The following is a 16,995-nucleotide window of genomic DNA, read 5'->3' as shown; positions in this document are numbered from 1 at the left end:
TTCGATCTTTATTAGAACTAGACTGAAGATTGTTTCTCATATCACTTTGCACAGCATGATATGTATGCTACCGAGACAGTTCATTTCGATCTTTATTAGAACTAGACTGAAGATTGTTTCTCATATCACTTTGTACAGCATGATATGAACGTTACCGAGACAGTCCAATTCGATCTTTATTAGAACTAGACTATTATAATTATTTTCATTCTATTATTGGTATTGCAAAATAATCTTCCATTTAATCCACGTTCCTTTATGAAAGCAAAATAAATTAATTTGATTTGAAAGGGATGAGAATGGCTCGTTTTATATGGTCAATAAAATTACCAAAAGACCAATATGAAGTTTGCTGCGTAATCTTTATTTCTCTTATTTAAAGTGTCGCGCAAACTCTGTTAACTTGTCGAGAATAATTTTATTATTAACTGATAATTGCTTCAACAAGTTTGATAACTTGATAAAATCTTGCGCCTTACGGTCAGAAACATATGACTACAATTTTTGTCTGGGTTTACGGGAAATAATAAATTGAGTTACCATCATATGAACTACTTGCGCTTAAAGAAGTCAGCACCATCACTCTGGTCTTGAAGGAGTTCATGGACAGTAGTGACCACCTACATAGTCTTTTGGGCCACTTACTCAATTCTGTTATAGAAATAAAGGCAACCTTCAATTGCTGGTGGTAGAATATATTTAATATCCGCCCGGATGGCTAACACCGTAAATAAGGTGTTGAAACCCGAAATAGTGGCCCAGTGTGTCGCGTTAAGGGATCAGCCTGTGTATATCCGGTTCCAACAGGCCGGCATAATTGTGTCGACTGCCGAGGGGTAATCATCTCTCGTCAGTCGACTCTATTGAACCCCACTCAGGTGCAGTGGGGTTACTTTGTCGTGTATGTATAGTTAATTCAGTAAATAAATAGAAGAAAATGAGTAAAAAACATATTTATAAAAAAATTTAATATCAAACATTTTTTTATAAAAATACATGCGATAATTACTTAAGTTTATTTTTCGGCACAGTAAAGCAGCTTATTCTAAAGTGATCGCAGATTTGTCGAACCTGAAAAAAAATCAATTTAAATACCGATTTCTTATGTTTACGCGAATGTTAGACATTGAAATAAAACTATTTTTTTACTTCAATACACTGTGAGCTCATTCTGCGTAGATCAGACCGTCAGCAGCAAAAAAATGTTAAAAGAATTAAATTTAGGTACATATTGCAACTGACTTTTCCTTCGACCAACACCTCAGTCCCCATGTGACCATGAAAGCTAGAAAGGCTTCTGAACGTCAGGAGAAAATTATAGTATAAAACACCGCGATAAAATCCGGAAAATAGTTTTACTTCAATTATTATTTTAGAGTTATTATTTAAAAAGGTCCGATTTATTACATTGGCTACAACATGAAATGGTCAGGCAATTTTTGTAGTCCACTGCTGGTTCCGTACTATATGACTTTTTGTCTGTAATATAATTTTAAAAAATTCTTTCCATTTTGAAACAAAAGTAAAAACACACCTCACCTCTCTACCATGGTATATAGAGGTGCAATTAGGATTAAAGTTTAAAAGCGATTTGCAATTTTGCATTTGTTCAGCTATTTTTGTGGCTGACTGCACATACAGTTCTGTCAACTCCACTTAGTTAAGGAACCGTAATATACTCACCACACAAACGCCATAATGCACGTGCGCCAACACACTCAAAATAAAGAGGGTGTATAGCACAGTCCTCTCCACAGAGGGTAGGTAGAGAGATAGCCCCACTCCTGCCAGAAGAGGCCACGTGAACCAGTGTAGAGTATCACATTTCTGGTGGCACATACCAGCTATCATGAGACGGCTCTGCAAGGAATTAAGAGTTAGTAATTGATCTTTGACAAAAGCGTTACGTGCGCGAGGGCTTCTTATTTGAAAATTTTAGTATGAGATTTAAATTCATGTTATAGCTGCTTCAAATTTATATACATATATACACCATTGACATATATTCTATAGACACGAACATCCATATAAAATATTTGTTCAAAATCTGAACAAAAATGGCAACCAAAACGTCACTGTTATAACCTATTTATTCACTTGAACAACAAATAATTTTACTTATTTCACTAATATTTTTATTTACATCCAGGTTTGCACTTAGACTCGCGTTTTTGTATTATGAGCACCACTCCGTACACAACCAAATGCGTCAATATTGACACCATAGTAAAATCAGTTTGAATGGATTGCAGTTCAATTCAGTTGAACACAATAATTGTTCGGAACACCAAATCTATAACGTAGTACATATATGCCGAGGATATACACCAATACTCATATTGATTGTTTTCGTTTGAAAATTGTATTGGTGTCAACAATTGTTGGCTAGTCAAATAAATAAATAAATAAAAATAAATAAATAAATACTCTTTAATTGTCAAAAAAAGAAATTATATTTTTATGACATATTTGTTCTTTTATGTCAAATATGTCAGTAATGGCGGCTGGTAAAGACAAAGATTTGATTCTCAGTAGTGCACTTCTTTACTACAATAAACTATTTGTTTGCAGTATTCGTATACTTTCATTGAGTTCTACTAATTTCTTTAATAATAAATAACGAAATAGTTTCTGCTGATATCATAGTCCTAAATACTATAGACTTATACTTACAGCAATATTGCTAAATAACGTTCCAAACAAGGCAATAAAGGCTCTCGGATCATATTCCACAATATCGTTATGCGATTTAAGGCCCCACGTCATCATGATGACGATGATGGTCAGTAAAGACCATATTGGCTTCAAAGCACCCATCAGTGTATGTTTCTTGCCAGTTCTATTTTTTCGGGATCTAAAAAAAGTTGTCACGAATTTCTGATAGATTATTACCGATAATGTTATCAGGAACTATTTATATAGCAGATTGTTTATCATCAAATTAGGCTCGACTAACTAGTGAAAAAATATTTTCGAGGTAAAAAGTAGCCTATAGCACTCAGGATTAATATAGCATCATATTAATGAAAAAAAGAAATCTGATAAGTAGTTCCTGAGATTAGAAAGCTCAAACAAACAAGCAAGCTAATATTTCAGCTTTACATATTAGTATTGATAATAGTAATAGGGTTATTTGAAAATTATGCTAGGTTTTTTATAATTAGGGTTTTCACGAAATTGTTCGTTTTTTGGCTGTTAAATATTCAAAATTGAAGTCTAGGAATTTGGTTGAAGAAGCTCTCAAGTAACTGATTCTTGAGTGCAACTATTTGTTCAAGCGACTGTCAGTTGAATAATAATTGTATGAAAACTATTTTTCTTTTACTTTTTGCCTCTATTTTGTGCCAATATGCAACAGTTAGTAACTAACTTAGAGCTATAAATATAAATTTATAAGTAGTTTGATAGCAATTCTAGAACATTCTAGAAGTTATTCCATAAAGTAAATATTTGAACCTCACAAATAAACATTATAAACAGCGACAGGAAGTGTAGTGAAGAGTCCAATGCAGTGGGCCAGGGTCTCGAAAGATACTGCGAAGGTCACGTCTCCGAACAAGTAGAACTTGAAGGCATCGGGGCCGTAGACACCGGCGATGATGAAGATCATCGATGTTACCTGCAAATATACTTTCTAAGACGTTGCTTTGAGCAGAATTGAAGCGAGGAATCGAATCGTATTTATTTTGTACGCGTGATAATTCGGGTCAAGTACGTAGGAAATATTTTAACGAATAAGTGTGTGTGTAATATACAGGTGCACTCTTTGTTCCTTCACTCTCATATTCCGGTGAGACGGCAAGCGACATGACTGGAGAGAGATCGGGCAGGACCAACGGCTTTAAGTGCTTTCCGAGGCACGTGGGTATCACACCGCCACCTTCCTGACTCCGTGCGACTGAGTAATTTTTAAGATGGAAAAAATACATTGTAACTTATTTCCGTTTAGATGGTCCGCCGTGGCTGAAATTTGGCTAGGAAGGAATCAATATGCATAATCAATTTATATAATTCTCTTACCCACATGCTAATGTCGTATCCCCAGGGAAGGTAGAGGGTGCCGGTGTTGTACTTCTCCCAGTGGCTGATGTAGAAGTTGATCACTATGCTCATCACCATTAGGAACCCTCTGCAAATGGACATACAGGTGAGATATTTTTACTTATGTCTCTAAGGCTTTTTCTTGATTTATTGTCAAGTAATGTTGCCTAAGGTCAGTGAATTTTTGAGAGACCCGAAACATTCAATGCACCTACTCCAAAATAAGCAGTATATGGGTAATGTTAAATTATTTTTATTGTTTTTGAAGGCGGTTTAATTTATTATTATTTTTTCCTTAAAAGATAACCGCATCCATGATTTTTCTAGTTTTGTGGGTTTTCATGGTCCCTACAGATCATAAGTGAATGAATTTAAAATTATGTCTGGATTGTTCGTCGCGATTTTGGTATTTCTACAATGAGCATTTGATCCAATTTTCACAATTAGGGAACTTTGTTAAAACAAATTTATCATTATTTTATGCAGGAGAACTATAAACATTTGAGCGTAGGCGAAATTTCAGAACCGCGATCACAAAATCCATACCTAAAACAAACCACGGAGTACACAGGATCTCTTCCAAAGATGGATATAACAGCGTACGGGATGAGGAACACGATGTACGAGTCCAGCCCGTGATCGAACAGCTCGCCCAAAGGACCTGACACTCCAAGCCTGCGGGCTTGCTTGCCGTCGAGGCCATCTGAAAAAGTCTTGACTATATCGAAACGCATTACGGCAACACTACCATGCTTCGTTTATTCCGACAAAACAAACTACACAACACCCAAAAACTAAACTCCCCTAAAACATCTTGAGCAACCTGCATACCTGAGAAATTTTGTATTAGTTTTCGAGGGTGTGTGAAGTCTGCCAAGCCAAACTAGGTCAGCGTGGTGGACTAAGGTCTATTCCCTCTCAGTAGTAGAGGAGGCCCGTGCCCAACAGTGGGACAGTACATAATACAGGGCTCATATTATTACTCCCCTACATGTGATATACCATGTTTCCATCTTCAGAAAAAACAAAGTCCCCTGCATATGATAGAACCCTATAATTTAATTTTTATCCGTGGTGTTTTACTGGCTTTTTTAGTTTCAAACGTCCCTATACTTGAGCCTAAATTAAAATGCCTAGTCCATTATTTTGCCTACTTTTTTGCTATGGAGGGAAGTGGACAATAAATATTTCCAAATCTTTCCTATCTCTCTATTTTAATTTCGTTTCAGGGTAAAGACAGATTGTTGTTCCCAGAGACTTCACCGCTCAAAAGGCTTACTGCTGCTCTTAGCTTATAGGAGTTGCCATGACTGGTATGAAGGCGGGAAAGTATCTGGATCTGATGGTAAGTGCAGTTATGTCCGGATTGTAGTGACTGACAAAAGATGACTATCCCTCGTCAGTCGAGACAATTATGCCGGCCTGTTCGAGGTATTGAGGTCTCGGTTTTGATAGAATCGAGTAAAGTTATGTTAAGATTTCGGATTTGATGCAAAGGAAGTAAATTGATATTGGTTTTTCTACTCAACTTAAATTGAACCCTGAATCTTCTCATAGACTACACCCGACAATAACTCAAACCAAACCTACTCACCCAAATTATACGCTAAAAATATCAATACTCCACAAGTGGTAAACGCCCAGCCTGGTATGCCGTACTCTGTCTGCCTCTCTGTCCACCTCACCGACGCTCGCCAGTCGTAATCATATACCGTGAGTAACACTACTGCTGCTACCATGCAGAGAAATCCGGCAAAAGTTATTACGTTCGGAGCTATCCATTTTGGTATGAACTGAAAGATAAATTTTAGTTAAAGATCCATTATAAATAAGTATAAATAGGTTTTAAATGAGATGAGCACTGAGACGTTGCTGGTTTTATGTGATGTATATATATGTTTTAATAAGAGCAAAACTAACGTTGGCTATAAACGATCTCAATTTCTTTTTTCTATCCATTGCGAAAATAGATCAATCGGAACAAATTTTTTGACCTTACGTATGAATTTGGATGGGTTTATCCGCGGGTTTGGATCGAAGATTAAGATTGGGATCGTTTGTTGAAAATGGCTGTAAGTAGGATTGTGCCTGATGGTTTTTTCTTTATCCTTGCACAGGAAAGTGACCATACTGCACTGATGGTAAGTAAAGTGGGGTCCAATAGAATATCGCCTGATGAAAGATGATTATTCCTCGGCAGTCGACAAATTTATGCCGGCCAGTTGGAACCTTATTATTATGGATGGTACGTGAAATGGATTCTAAGCAGGCTGACGATAGATGATCATTCCAGTTGATACAATAATGCAGACCTTTCCAAAGATTTATGTACAGGCTATTCCCGGAATGTAACACACCTACTTGGCCCAACATGGTGGATTTATCGTTGTGTATAATAGTTGCTATAGGGTGGATGCATATGGGGAATCACCATCAATTATGCATGGGTAACTATTCATATATATTTTATTTGTTCTGTCAAAGGTTACGTATTTGCTTTAAACTTATTACTTAAATTCTAGTCTAGATCTAAGCATCTTTTTTCCAAACACATATATGCTACAAAAACAGATGTCGGCGAACTCTATCGTTATTACTTAAGACCAATGTACCTATTTACCCGATATCATGAATAAAAATTTTGAATTTGAATTTTAAGAAGATTAGGCTTCGGGACTCACCTTTGTGATAAAATTCCATGTTGGGTGCATAACATAATTGCTCAAAGGACTTGTATCTATAGCGCTGTACTGAAAAAAAAGTTACTCATATAAACACAATTATACCTTTTATCGATATTAGAAACATGGCTCCGGCCTTTAAATTGTAATAAAGAAGACGTATAAAAGAAAAGAGAGACTAGGCTGTATAGCTGAGAGTCTTTTGCCTTCTCCTTAAGGAGTAAATCAAACAAAAAAAAAACATTTTATCGATGTTGTAGATATGCAAATAACAAACGAGACTGGCGTACTTTATCTCATACATATGACCAGAAAAAATCACTTTGCCCGACCCGGGATTCGAATCCGGAACTTCAGAGTTCCTATACTCCACATCATAACTCCGAAAACAAAATAAACGTTAGTCAATAACTGCTTATATAACAAATACACAATAATTACCTTATATTTATTAAAGCCTTGGAGATGCTGTTTACTAAGATATTTGTATGAGAACATTTTTCCACGCGTTTCCTCTGCAAAATAAATGATTTACGATTTGAAGTTGTTCAGCTTTTGAGGCTGACTGTACTTTGTATGTTTATAAACCGATGTTTTGACAAAGATTATCATGAGTTCAGCTGATAGCCACAGGCCAGTCTTGCTCCATAATGATTATCTTGTAGCGTCTTGCTTCATAATGATCACCATCCCTAACCAACGCCCAATAATCTTTATTAGAAGGCAGTGACGAAGCGTCCATACACCTCGATACCTACCGGCTTTCCTTTTAGGATAATTTAGGTTTGTCTTAATTTTTGCTTTCCTATAATAAGCCACAATATGTAAACTGAGGCTTTCTTTTGGATCGGGTTACCTTTTGAAAAATTCTACTCTTCGCCACTGTTAGAAGGCATTTTGAATTAAGAGACTATGTCTACGTATAAAACAAGGTGACGGGCGAAGTGGTACCATACTGTAATATCTAATACAATATTTACCCGCCATAGTGGCGCACGTGATTAGCTTTCCAGGTATCAGCCTGTGTACAATCAAACAGACCGGCGTAATTGTGTCCAGAGGTAATCATCTCTCGTCAAAAGACAGTATCCAGCCCGCTCCATTTACCACCAGGTGTAATGAGTCACCTTGCCCGTCAAATATAAGGGTTTGATGGAGTTGCCACTGATTACTAACAACCGTGATGGTGACCATCATGCGAAGTCTACTAATACGTAAGCTAGCGTAGTGGACTAAATCACTAATCTAATCTGACTAATCCCTCTCAGTAGTAGGGGAGGCCCGTGCCTAGTGGGACAGTATATAATACAGGGCTAGTAGTAGTAGTGAATGTAATGTTATGTTACAAACACCGAAAAACCACTTTATTTATTTTGAGAGTTTACAACAGAGAACACACATTACACTATTTTCACATATAGTAGTATTACGGCAGAAGATAGCTATGTTTCTCTACTTACAGTAAACTACAGCATGCATCATAACTTACATGATATTAGTAAATTTTGAATTAAAAAGATTATTATTATTTTTGTTATTTTTTTAAATTATTATTATTATTTCTTGTGTTAATATTAATTTGCATGGTTATCTTTAAAGTGATACAGCAATAGACTGTTGAATGTAGACATGGTAATGCTAAAGATATCTATGTCTTTACATGCATTATCTTCTAGTACACCAAAGTACACCTCATGATGTTATTGAATAACGTGACGAGCTTGCCCATCGTCTAATGATAATTAATACGACCGCCCATAAACAGTAGCAACACCATAAAGAACTCAAACATTGCACGGCACTCCACTACGCTCGTCATCCGGAGACATAGATGTTAAATCTCATAATATCTAGTAATCATGCTGGCTATGATGTCCTTCAAACCGGAACACAACAGTACACTGGTGATTGGCGGTAGATATAGTAATCCAAATACAACGTCCAACAATAGTTTATCTTTTGATGAACAAGGCTAGACAGACCATATTTTAGCGTGTTTAACATATGCAATCTAGAGCATAGTTGACCAAAGACTCCTATGAAGCTATTAAGAACTAAATGAAAATTTCTTTGGTTTTTGCAAACTATTTAATTGACCTATAAAATTCTTCCATTGCCTTATAAAATTTACAAACTTGGGGCGAAATTCATCAAGTGATAGCTGATTAGTTAGTAATACTGCACCGGACCTCTATATTCCGTTTTTATTTAATATACTGTTTAGTCCTTCCTTTTTTCTCGAACCCCCCTTGATAGCTGTTCTACATTTCCTTGTCAATCATATTATAACTCTGTTTTCCTAATTTTGTCTTCAAGACCCGCCAACCTAGATTATAAAACTAAACAATCTCAAGCCGAATTTAAAAATGACTACTCACACCTTGCTTGCTAAACGTAAGACGCGCGAAACCGTGAAGAATAAAGTAGCTGTACTTACAAAAATAGACAATCCAAATTAATTCACTATAACATTTTAATTTTAAGAGGTTATACGCGTGGTGTTTCCGCTACTACTGCATATTGATTAGATCATGCGAGTGGGTCGGCACGATAACTGTGATAAGAAATTATTAGTCAAAGATTAAGTTGTAGATGAGACACTTGTGTTATATTAGTTTTATTACTGACTGTATAGGTTAATGGTAAATTTATTTATTTTGCATACGCCTTAAGGTAATATCCCATGTAAAACGGCGCGGTAACCTTAGTATTTCAGAGATATTCGGATTTGATAATAATAATAGAAAAAAACGTTGGTTGTTTAAAATTTTATAATATGGATATTATTATATGGATGTTTTATTAATATCATAATGAAACTGCTACTGAAATTCTGGATTCCGTGCATCTTCTCTTAAGGTATATGTCATTTTAATTTATAACCAGCAATACTTTGGTAGATCAGTTTTTCTAATATTTTAAAGAAGCTTTACATATTCCTGCCCGTAACGCGCGCACCACACGGATAAGTATGGAAAGAATTGCTCGAAGTCGTTTTTTCAGGGAGAGGCCCTAGAAAACTCTACATCTTAAGTGTTAGGATGACGAACTCAGTGGAAACTCATACTACGCAGTGTAATTCAAAGTATAAGATGTTATTTAAGCACTGTTGTCCTTTTTAATTTATTAGGGGTTCTATGTGGTCTGTGGTTTAATATGACGGGTCCAATTCGTAATTTTTGTGAATTAACAATAGCCTAATGATGACTAGTAATCATGCGTAGGTATGCGATTTTTTTTAAGGTTTCAAAACTACTAGAATTATTTGAATGAACATTGGCACACAGATTGTCCTGGATTTACTTCTTTATCCAAGAATTATACTATGGGATTTTAATTCCATTCCATTAAGAGTGTTTTTTTTGTGAACAAAGCTCGAACACGTTTTATGTTACGAAAATGTTTGATAAGGTTTACGATATTGATAATGATTCAGGAATAAACCTTAGTGTACAGTTTCTAGTTACTATCACATTGATAAGCCAATTATCACACATTTATCGCTACTTATATAAATGTTTGTTTGTCCTCATTACATTCAGTTAAGGATGAACAATATGTTTTTGTGTACTAGTTAGTAACTAAGGGTCGTATTAGATGCAACTTAATTTTGCCTTTAAGTGCGATGTAGATGAGATTTCTTTGAATGATGAGACGAGCTTGCCGTTGGCCTGATGGTAAGCAATACGACCATAAACAGTAGAAATACCATCCAACATTTTGAATTATAAAGTATTGTTTGTTGCTCCATCCTGAGACATGAGAAGTTCAGTCTTATTATGTCCAGTAGTTAGACTGTCTACAATGTCCTTCAAACCGGAACACTACAGTGACTTCACGATGTTGCTTGGCGGCAGAAATAGACATTGTGGTGGTACCTACTTAGGGGGACTCTCACATATGAGAGACGACTACTAGTAAAAGTCACTTTAATTCTAAGGATACGAAACATTGCAATTAAATAAAAGCTAGTAAAAAGTAAAATTATTATTAAAATTTACCAACGCAGATAAAGTCGAGAGCGAAAGCATACATTTTATTGTTTTCATTATTAAGTCATATTTTTACTATTTCCGAATCATTTCGAACTTATCAAATCGTGACGTTATTGATAATTCTGGTTTAATTTCGTTAGTCATGTTCTTTTCAAATAGTAACAAGATAAATGCACATTGGCTACAATGTTCTTCATATCGGAACACAACAGTGACTACACACTGCTGCTTGGCGGAAGAATTAGATACAAGGTTTAAGAAGAGCTTTATTTCTCATTAAGAATTGTATTCATAATTCACTTACTGAGAAACATTGTTTTAAAACTAAGATTAATATTTATATTGCAGTGGTGTCTACCCAGGCGGACTTTCACATATGAGGGACCTACCACCAGTAAAATCACCAATCTGACGCATGATCTCCATAACATTTATTACACGTTCTATCCATATTTTATGCAGAATTCATAACAATTTTAATTTGTCATAGCTTTGTTTACAAAAAAATATTAAATCTTATTCTATGCCGAGGTTAGTACATTACAAGATCATTAATATCAGAACCGGTTGTTTATATCCAACTGGTTTTTAACCAACTAGCGTTCTTTGATGTTTAATATCGTTTATGTAGATATATCGTCTCCTTGGACTTCGAAGTATTGTATTCCAAGCCATGAACGGGCAACTTTGGTGGCACAATTTTGTATATGAAGAAGAGTCATAACAACAAAAAGGATGTTCCTATAAGTGGATATGGACCCGTATTCAGAAACGCCACTTAACTAAGTACGAAGCAATGGTGTGATAATAAGTCTGTTTCTCAGTACTTACATGACAGACTTCATAGTGCGTAGACATAGGGGTGCTGGGATTTGTTAATATTGAAATACTTACTTATTTTGCTATATTGTTTTTTTTTATTCAGCATCAGACTCTGGAATTCGTGCCCGATATGGTGATGAGCGACTGGTGGTAGGTCTCTCATATGTGAGATTCCGCCTGGGTAGGTTCCACCGCAATGTCTATTTCTGCCGCTAAGCAGCAGTGTGTAGTCACTGTTGTGTTCCAGTTTGAAGGATATTGTAGCCAGTGTAAGTACTGGACATAATGAGACTTAACATCTCACGTCTCAGGATGGTGAGCTTGGTGGAATACCAAACAATAATTTGTAATTCAAGGTGTTGGATGATGTTTCTACTGTTTATGGGTGGTCGTAACGCTTACCATCAGGCGAACGGCATGTTCGCCTCGTCATTCAAAACAAAAAAAAAGAGCTCGCCCCATTCACATCCTGGGACGGAATATGCACGGCGGAAAATGGGTGCACCAGTTGCGTTTCTTCCTCCATCTTCGGGAATTAAAGATGTGTGTAATAATTCACTAAAATTCTTATTATGACTTGAACAATGTTAATTATTTGTCATGGTCCAAAGCTCACATTGATTTCCTGGTTGAACATCTCATAGAGTATTTCTTTAACATTGTTACAAGTCCGTAAAATATGAGATAACGCCGGCTGCAAATTATTTAATTTAGAAAAATGTTAAGAAAATTTAAAACGTTTGGTATCAGACCAGAGCCTCCTTATGATCATATTATGATAATAAATAATATTACAGGTCTTAAATGCATCATAACTAAACCAAAGAACTGTTTTTTGTTTTTTGTTATGTTCTGAAAAGGTTTCCAAATTATAATAATGTAACCAAAACTACCAGGCGCACATAAGAGCTCAGAGATCGATAGTACACCTGTGCGTCGCCATGGCAACGGCGAGGGCGCCCGCCATCCGACACCGGCGCGTAATTTGACATTCGAGCCGCGCCGATAATGTCGGCTGCCGCGGCGCGTGCCCTCACTATTTTTAGACAAATTATACACAATTTGGGAGACTGCGTTTTCTATTAATTATCTTATATCTTCGGGATTAGTTTGTTATTCTGGAAAGAGATAAAATAGCTGTCTTCAACTACAAGCTATAGTAAGTTATTTAAAAATCGAACCGCTTTCTTACCCCCAAATTCAACTAAGGCAATCTGATATTAAATTTGCAAGAATTCATCCTTTAATTTTATGGAGAATTCTCAGGCATTACATATGAACCCTCATTAAAAAGAACGAATCTAAAAAAGTATGAAAAAAAAGCTATTTAACATAAAGGTGCGTACAATCTCTTGGGATATTCATCTCAGCAGCTATCTTCACTATCTTTGGACTGACATCAGCTTTGGGAGTTCAAAGTTAACAGAAAAAATATTTTAAAAACAAGACATGAATTTTAAACTTTATATCGGCAGTTTGGGGAAAACATGAACTCCTAAATATATGAAAATTTTCTTCGTAAAGTCTTGTTATAATACAAAAAGCTATAGTCACTATGGCTATACGAATAACTACTATTTCCTTCGCCAAATATGAATTCACATACTCTTTAGTAACTCTACACGTTGGCTATATTATATGCCAATGGCTGCCGTCAAACGTGTGGCGAACATGAAGAAGGGGAATATCATGTCACTTGGCGGCGAGATCCGCTTTATCTTTAAACAAATATCGAAGAATGTTGGCTATTGCGTCCACACGATAGCCAAGCGCTGGCCCATACTGCCGTGCTCAACGCAAAAGCTGTATCAGGAAACCTTATTTTGAGATAATCGAAGTTTTGTAAATATAGTTTTGTTTGTAAACTGGGATAGAGAAACTCTTTTTACGTTTTTTTTAACAAGTTCTAATATATACCGTTATTTAAGTAAATTCATTGGATGGGTATTTCTGTAAGCTATCTGACGACATAAAAATCGACATTTTGTTTTTTTTTGAGATATCGCTTTTGAGCTTACGGCAGCATATATTCACACATATTGGCCAATGTGTAGAACGGCCATAAATGGCCCACATTAGGAACAGTTGTCCAATTCCCCAGCCCATACATCAGACGAGACAATTAGCTTACGCGTCCGCACTCAATTAGCACGTTTTGGTTAAGTGTCAGATTAAAAACTACGATTAGTTGCGGCTATTAAAAATGACATTCTACAGCGTGTTCTTAAATACGATTTTTTTGGAAAAAATTCTATTTTTGATAAAAAACATTGTGAAAATGATGTGATTTAAATAACATATTTTTTTAAAGCAATTTTTATTATGAAAAAACTGTAATCTAAATACAACTTTTTTATCTAAGTTCGTCGTGAGAGCGAGAGGTACAACTAAGACGTTCACTTTTCGCCTTGCGTGTTCCGTCCCATGACGTGATAACATGCAAAAATGGTTAAATAAAAAAAAATGATCATAAAAGTTAAATTATAACCTGTAGATAAACTTCTTGTTTTTTATCGTTCTTCCATACAATCTTTAAAGGAAGTTAACATAAAACTTACTTTAAAATTCACCAAACTCTTCAATTGTAGCTCAGTCGTTGCGTTTCTTTGTAAAAAAAATAGCTTAGTTTTTTAGTACACCATGTATTTTGATATAAATGTTTATTATACAGCACGCAATAACTTGTCACTAGACACAATGCGACTAACAAACAGACAGGCGTGAATAAAATTATATTCGTCTATTGTTTGCCAGGAGAGAGTGAAAAAATGGCGTCAATTGTTATAGCATAAAGGTCAATGGCATAACTTGCAGTTACATATTCAAATAAGTTTGATTTTTACAACTGAAAGAGACCATAGACCTAAGTATTGATATAAATTTCAACTGTACAGTTCGACGCGTTGCTGAGAAAAAGAGTCTTGACAGATGGACGAACAGACGGACAGACGGACAGACAGACAGACGGATAGATAGACAGGAAAATAAAATGAGATCCTACAAGAGTTCCTTTTGAAGCATGATCGAGGACTATCTATGATAACTCTCAAATAAATTTACTTGAAACTTGTGAAAAGGGCTATTTATAAGAAGTAAGGTAATGAATATCATTGAACGTCAACCTGCAAGGTGAACTGAAATTTATCAAGGTCGCAGGAAGAGGCTGGATGCAGGCCGCTAGACAGTTTCATCTAGAAGAATCCTATGTTTAGTAGTGAACTTCATGTGCGTAACGATAGAGATAACTGAACGATATTGTATATTCCATACTAATACTATATATGCGCCTATAAATATTTTTTTCCTTTGAATGACGAGATTAGTTTGCCGTTCGCCTGATAATAAGCGATACGACCGCCCATAAACAGCCTACACTATCCAACACCTTGAATTAATAAATATTGTTTGGTATTTGACTGCGCTCCATCCTGAGACATACTTCATAGACGTAACTCTGTCTGTTACCCTTTCACGGCTGAACCACTGAACATATTTCGATGAAATTTGGTACGGAGATAGTTTAAATCCCTGGGAAGGATATAGGCTACTTTCTATCCCGGGAAAATACATAACGGGACTTTTATCCCGGAAAAACTTTTTCAAAAGCTAGTGAATTCATAGATAACATGTTAACTCTAAGTTAATTACCAAATCCAATTTAGATCAAATTTTGAGACTATTCCAATGCTAAATATCTGTCCGATACTAACTGCCTACGCTATTGTATTTCGAATAGAATTAGGACGAATGCAGTTAGCGATACGTTCAACTAAACTGGCTTAACATTAGTTTAAATTAAACACATTTGAGGCCGTTTTCATTTGCATTGCACGTGATCGTCTGACGGCTCGTCTAGTCGTCTCATCAGTTGGCCGGAGCGATTAATTCCAACAGTTCGGTTTGAGTTATAGGTGATAGCGTAGGGCGCCATGAAGATTATTTTTTTGCATCTAGACACTATACTGCCATGCTAAGTTCAAAAGCGGTATCTAAATAAAATTAAAATCTTGATTTTTATGTTGTAGTTTAAAGAAATACCTATCCAATGAACTTACCTAAATATCGGTATCTTGTTTAGAACTTGTTGAAATAAACCTTAAAAAAGTGTCTCTATCTCATTTTTACTAAAACTATAAAACTGTATTTACAAAACTGCGATTATCTCGAAATAAGGTTTCCCTGACATACCGCTTTTACGCTTAGCACGGCAGTATAGCAAGTACTACATAACATCATAACATTTTTTTTTTTCTATGAAAATCGCACGGTTATGTGATGACCATTATAAAAACCTCTGTGGTCGATGGTTCACATTGTCATTCCGTTATTTTTATTGTCATTTTTTCCGGCCAGGGGGGTGCACATTCAACCTTACACCTCCCTCCTGGCGCCATGTAGCGTAGAATATTTGAGAAAAAATGCGCGTGACTTCATAACCTATAAATTGATGCTATACATTTTTTGTTTCAGTATTTGGGGGAGATATTTAATTGATCTCTGAGGGAATTCTAAAAGATAACAACATTGGTAACAGTGGTGTAGTTTTCCATAGAAGGACCCTATATGAAAATTTGTTGTGAGCCCTTCAGGGCAGTGCGAACTTTTGGCACCCGCTTAGTTTAATGTAGGTATGGGCCAAGAGGGGCCCCGTATCACTCTTACAGTATTATGCAATGTTATTAGTAAGCAACCGTAAAATTTTGGGGTTAAATCATACTTCAAATATTTTCTGGATTTAGAACCAAGATATGTCTTTCATTGAACGCCCTCACAACTTGCAGCCGATTCCGCGTCTATGAAAGTTATTAAACGACGATATTGTGTTTTACAATTCACAGCCATCAACTCAAAATAAATCGCTCTTACTCCACAACCGTGTGACGCCCGCCTGCGCCTATCACTCGCGCCTCCTCCAAGCCATTAGTCCGTCGGGCCGGAAGGTCTCAGTCTCACACCTATTTACGTTTCCTCTCGCGTCTGGTCTCCTGGTACACACTCTCGTTGACCAATACTTAGCGAAAATATTACTCATCCTATTGCGGAATTGTGTGCTTGTATCATTCGCATGAGCGTCGCTAGCCGATGGCCCAGGGGGGGGGGGGGGGCAAGTTGATATAGAGAATGAGAAAAGTATAATAATAATAATATCAGCCCTGTATTATATACTTGCCCACTGCTGAGCACGAGCCTCCTCTACTACTGAGAGGGATTAGGCCTTAGTCCACCACGCTTGCCTAGTGCGGATTGGTAGACTTCACACACCTTCGAAATTCCTATAGAGAACTTCTGAGATGTGCAGGTTTCTTCACGATGTTTTCCTTCACCGTTAAAGCGAACGACAAATTAACAAAGAATACACACATGATTTTAGAAAAGTCAGAGGTGTGTGCCCTTGGGATTTGAACCTGCGGACATTCGTCTTGGCAGTCCATTCCACACCCAACTAGGCTATCACC

The 16,995-nt window shown here is 36.2% G+C and overlaps 1 protein-coding gene across 2 annotated transcripts; it reads right to left on the bottom strand.

The window, feature by feature from the left end:
* Window positions 1–938: 938 nt before the first annotated feature.
* LOC115444494 (ethanolaminephosphotransferase 1) lies at window positions 939–9,262 on the bottom strand. 2 transcript variants are annotated; one of them, XM_030170273.2, is made up of 10 exons: window positions 9,160–9,262; window positions 7,164–7,237; window positions 6,723–6,791; window positions 5,636–5,834; window positions 4,588–4,744; window positions 4,021–4,129; window positions 3,462–3,619; window positions 2,674–2,854; window positions 1,684–1,860; window positions 939–1,071 (listed from the first exon to the last, which is right to left on the bottom strand). In XM_030170273.2, the coding sequence occupies exons 2-10, from the start codon at window positions 7,218–7,220 to the stop codon at window positions 1,006–1,008; spliced, it is 1,173 nt and encodes a 390-aa protein (XP_030026133.2). In that variant the 5' UTR covers window positions 7,221–7,237; window positions 9,160–9,262; the 3' UTR covers window positions 939–1,005. The 2 variants fall into 2 exon arrangements, with proteins under 2 accessions (XP_030026133.2, XP_037297837.1); XM_037441940.1 differs by having other exon boundaries at window positions 9,101–9,243.
* Window positions 9,263–16,995: the final 7,733 nt, after the last annotated feature.

Source organism: Manduca sexta, chromosome 4 (genome assembly GCF_014839805.1).
Source record: "Manduca sexta isolate Smith_Timp_Sample1 chromosome 4, JHU_Msex_v1.0, whole genome shotgun sequence".
NCBI classification, from domain to species: Eukaryota; Metazoa; Arthropoda; class Insecta; order Lepidoptera; family Sphingidae; genus Manduca; species Manduca sexta.
This window is presented reverse-complemented; position numbering and strand designations above follow the sequence as displayed.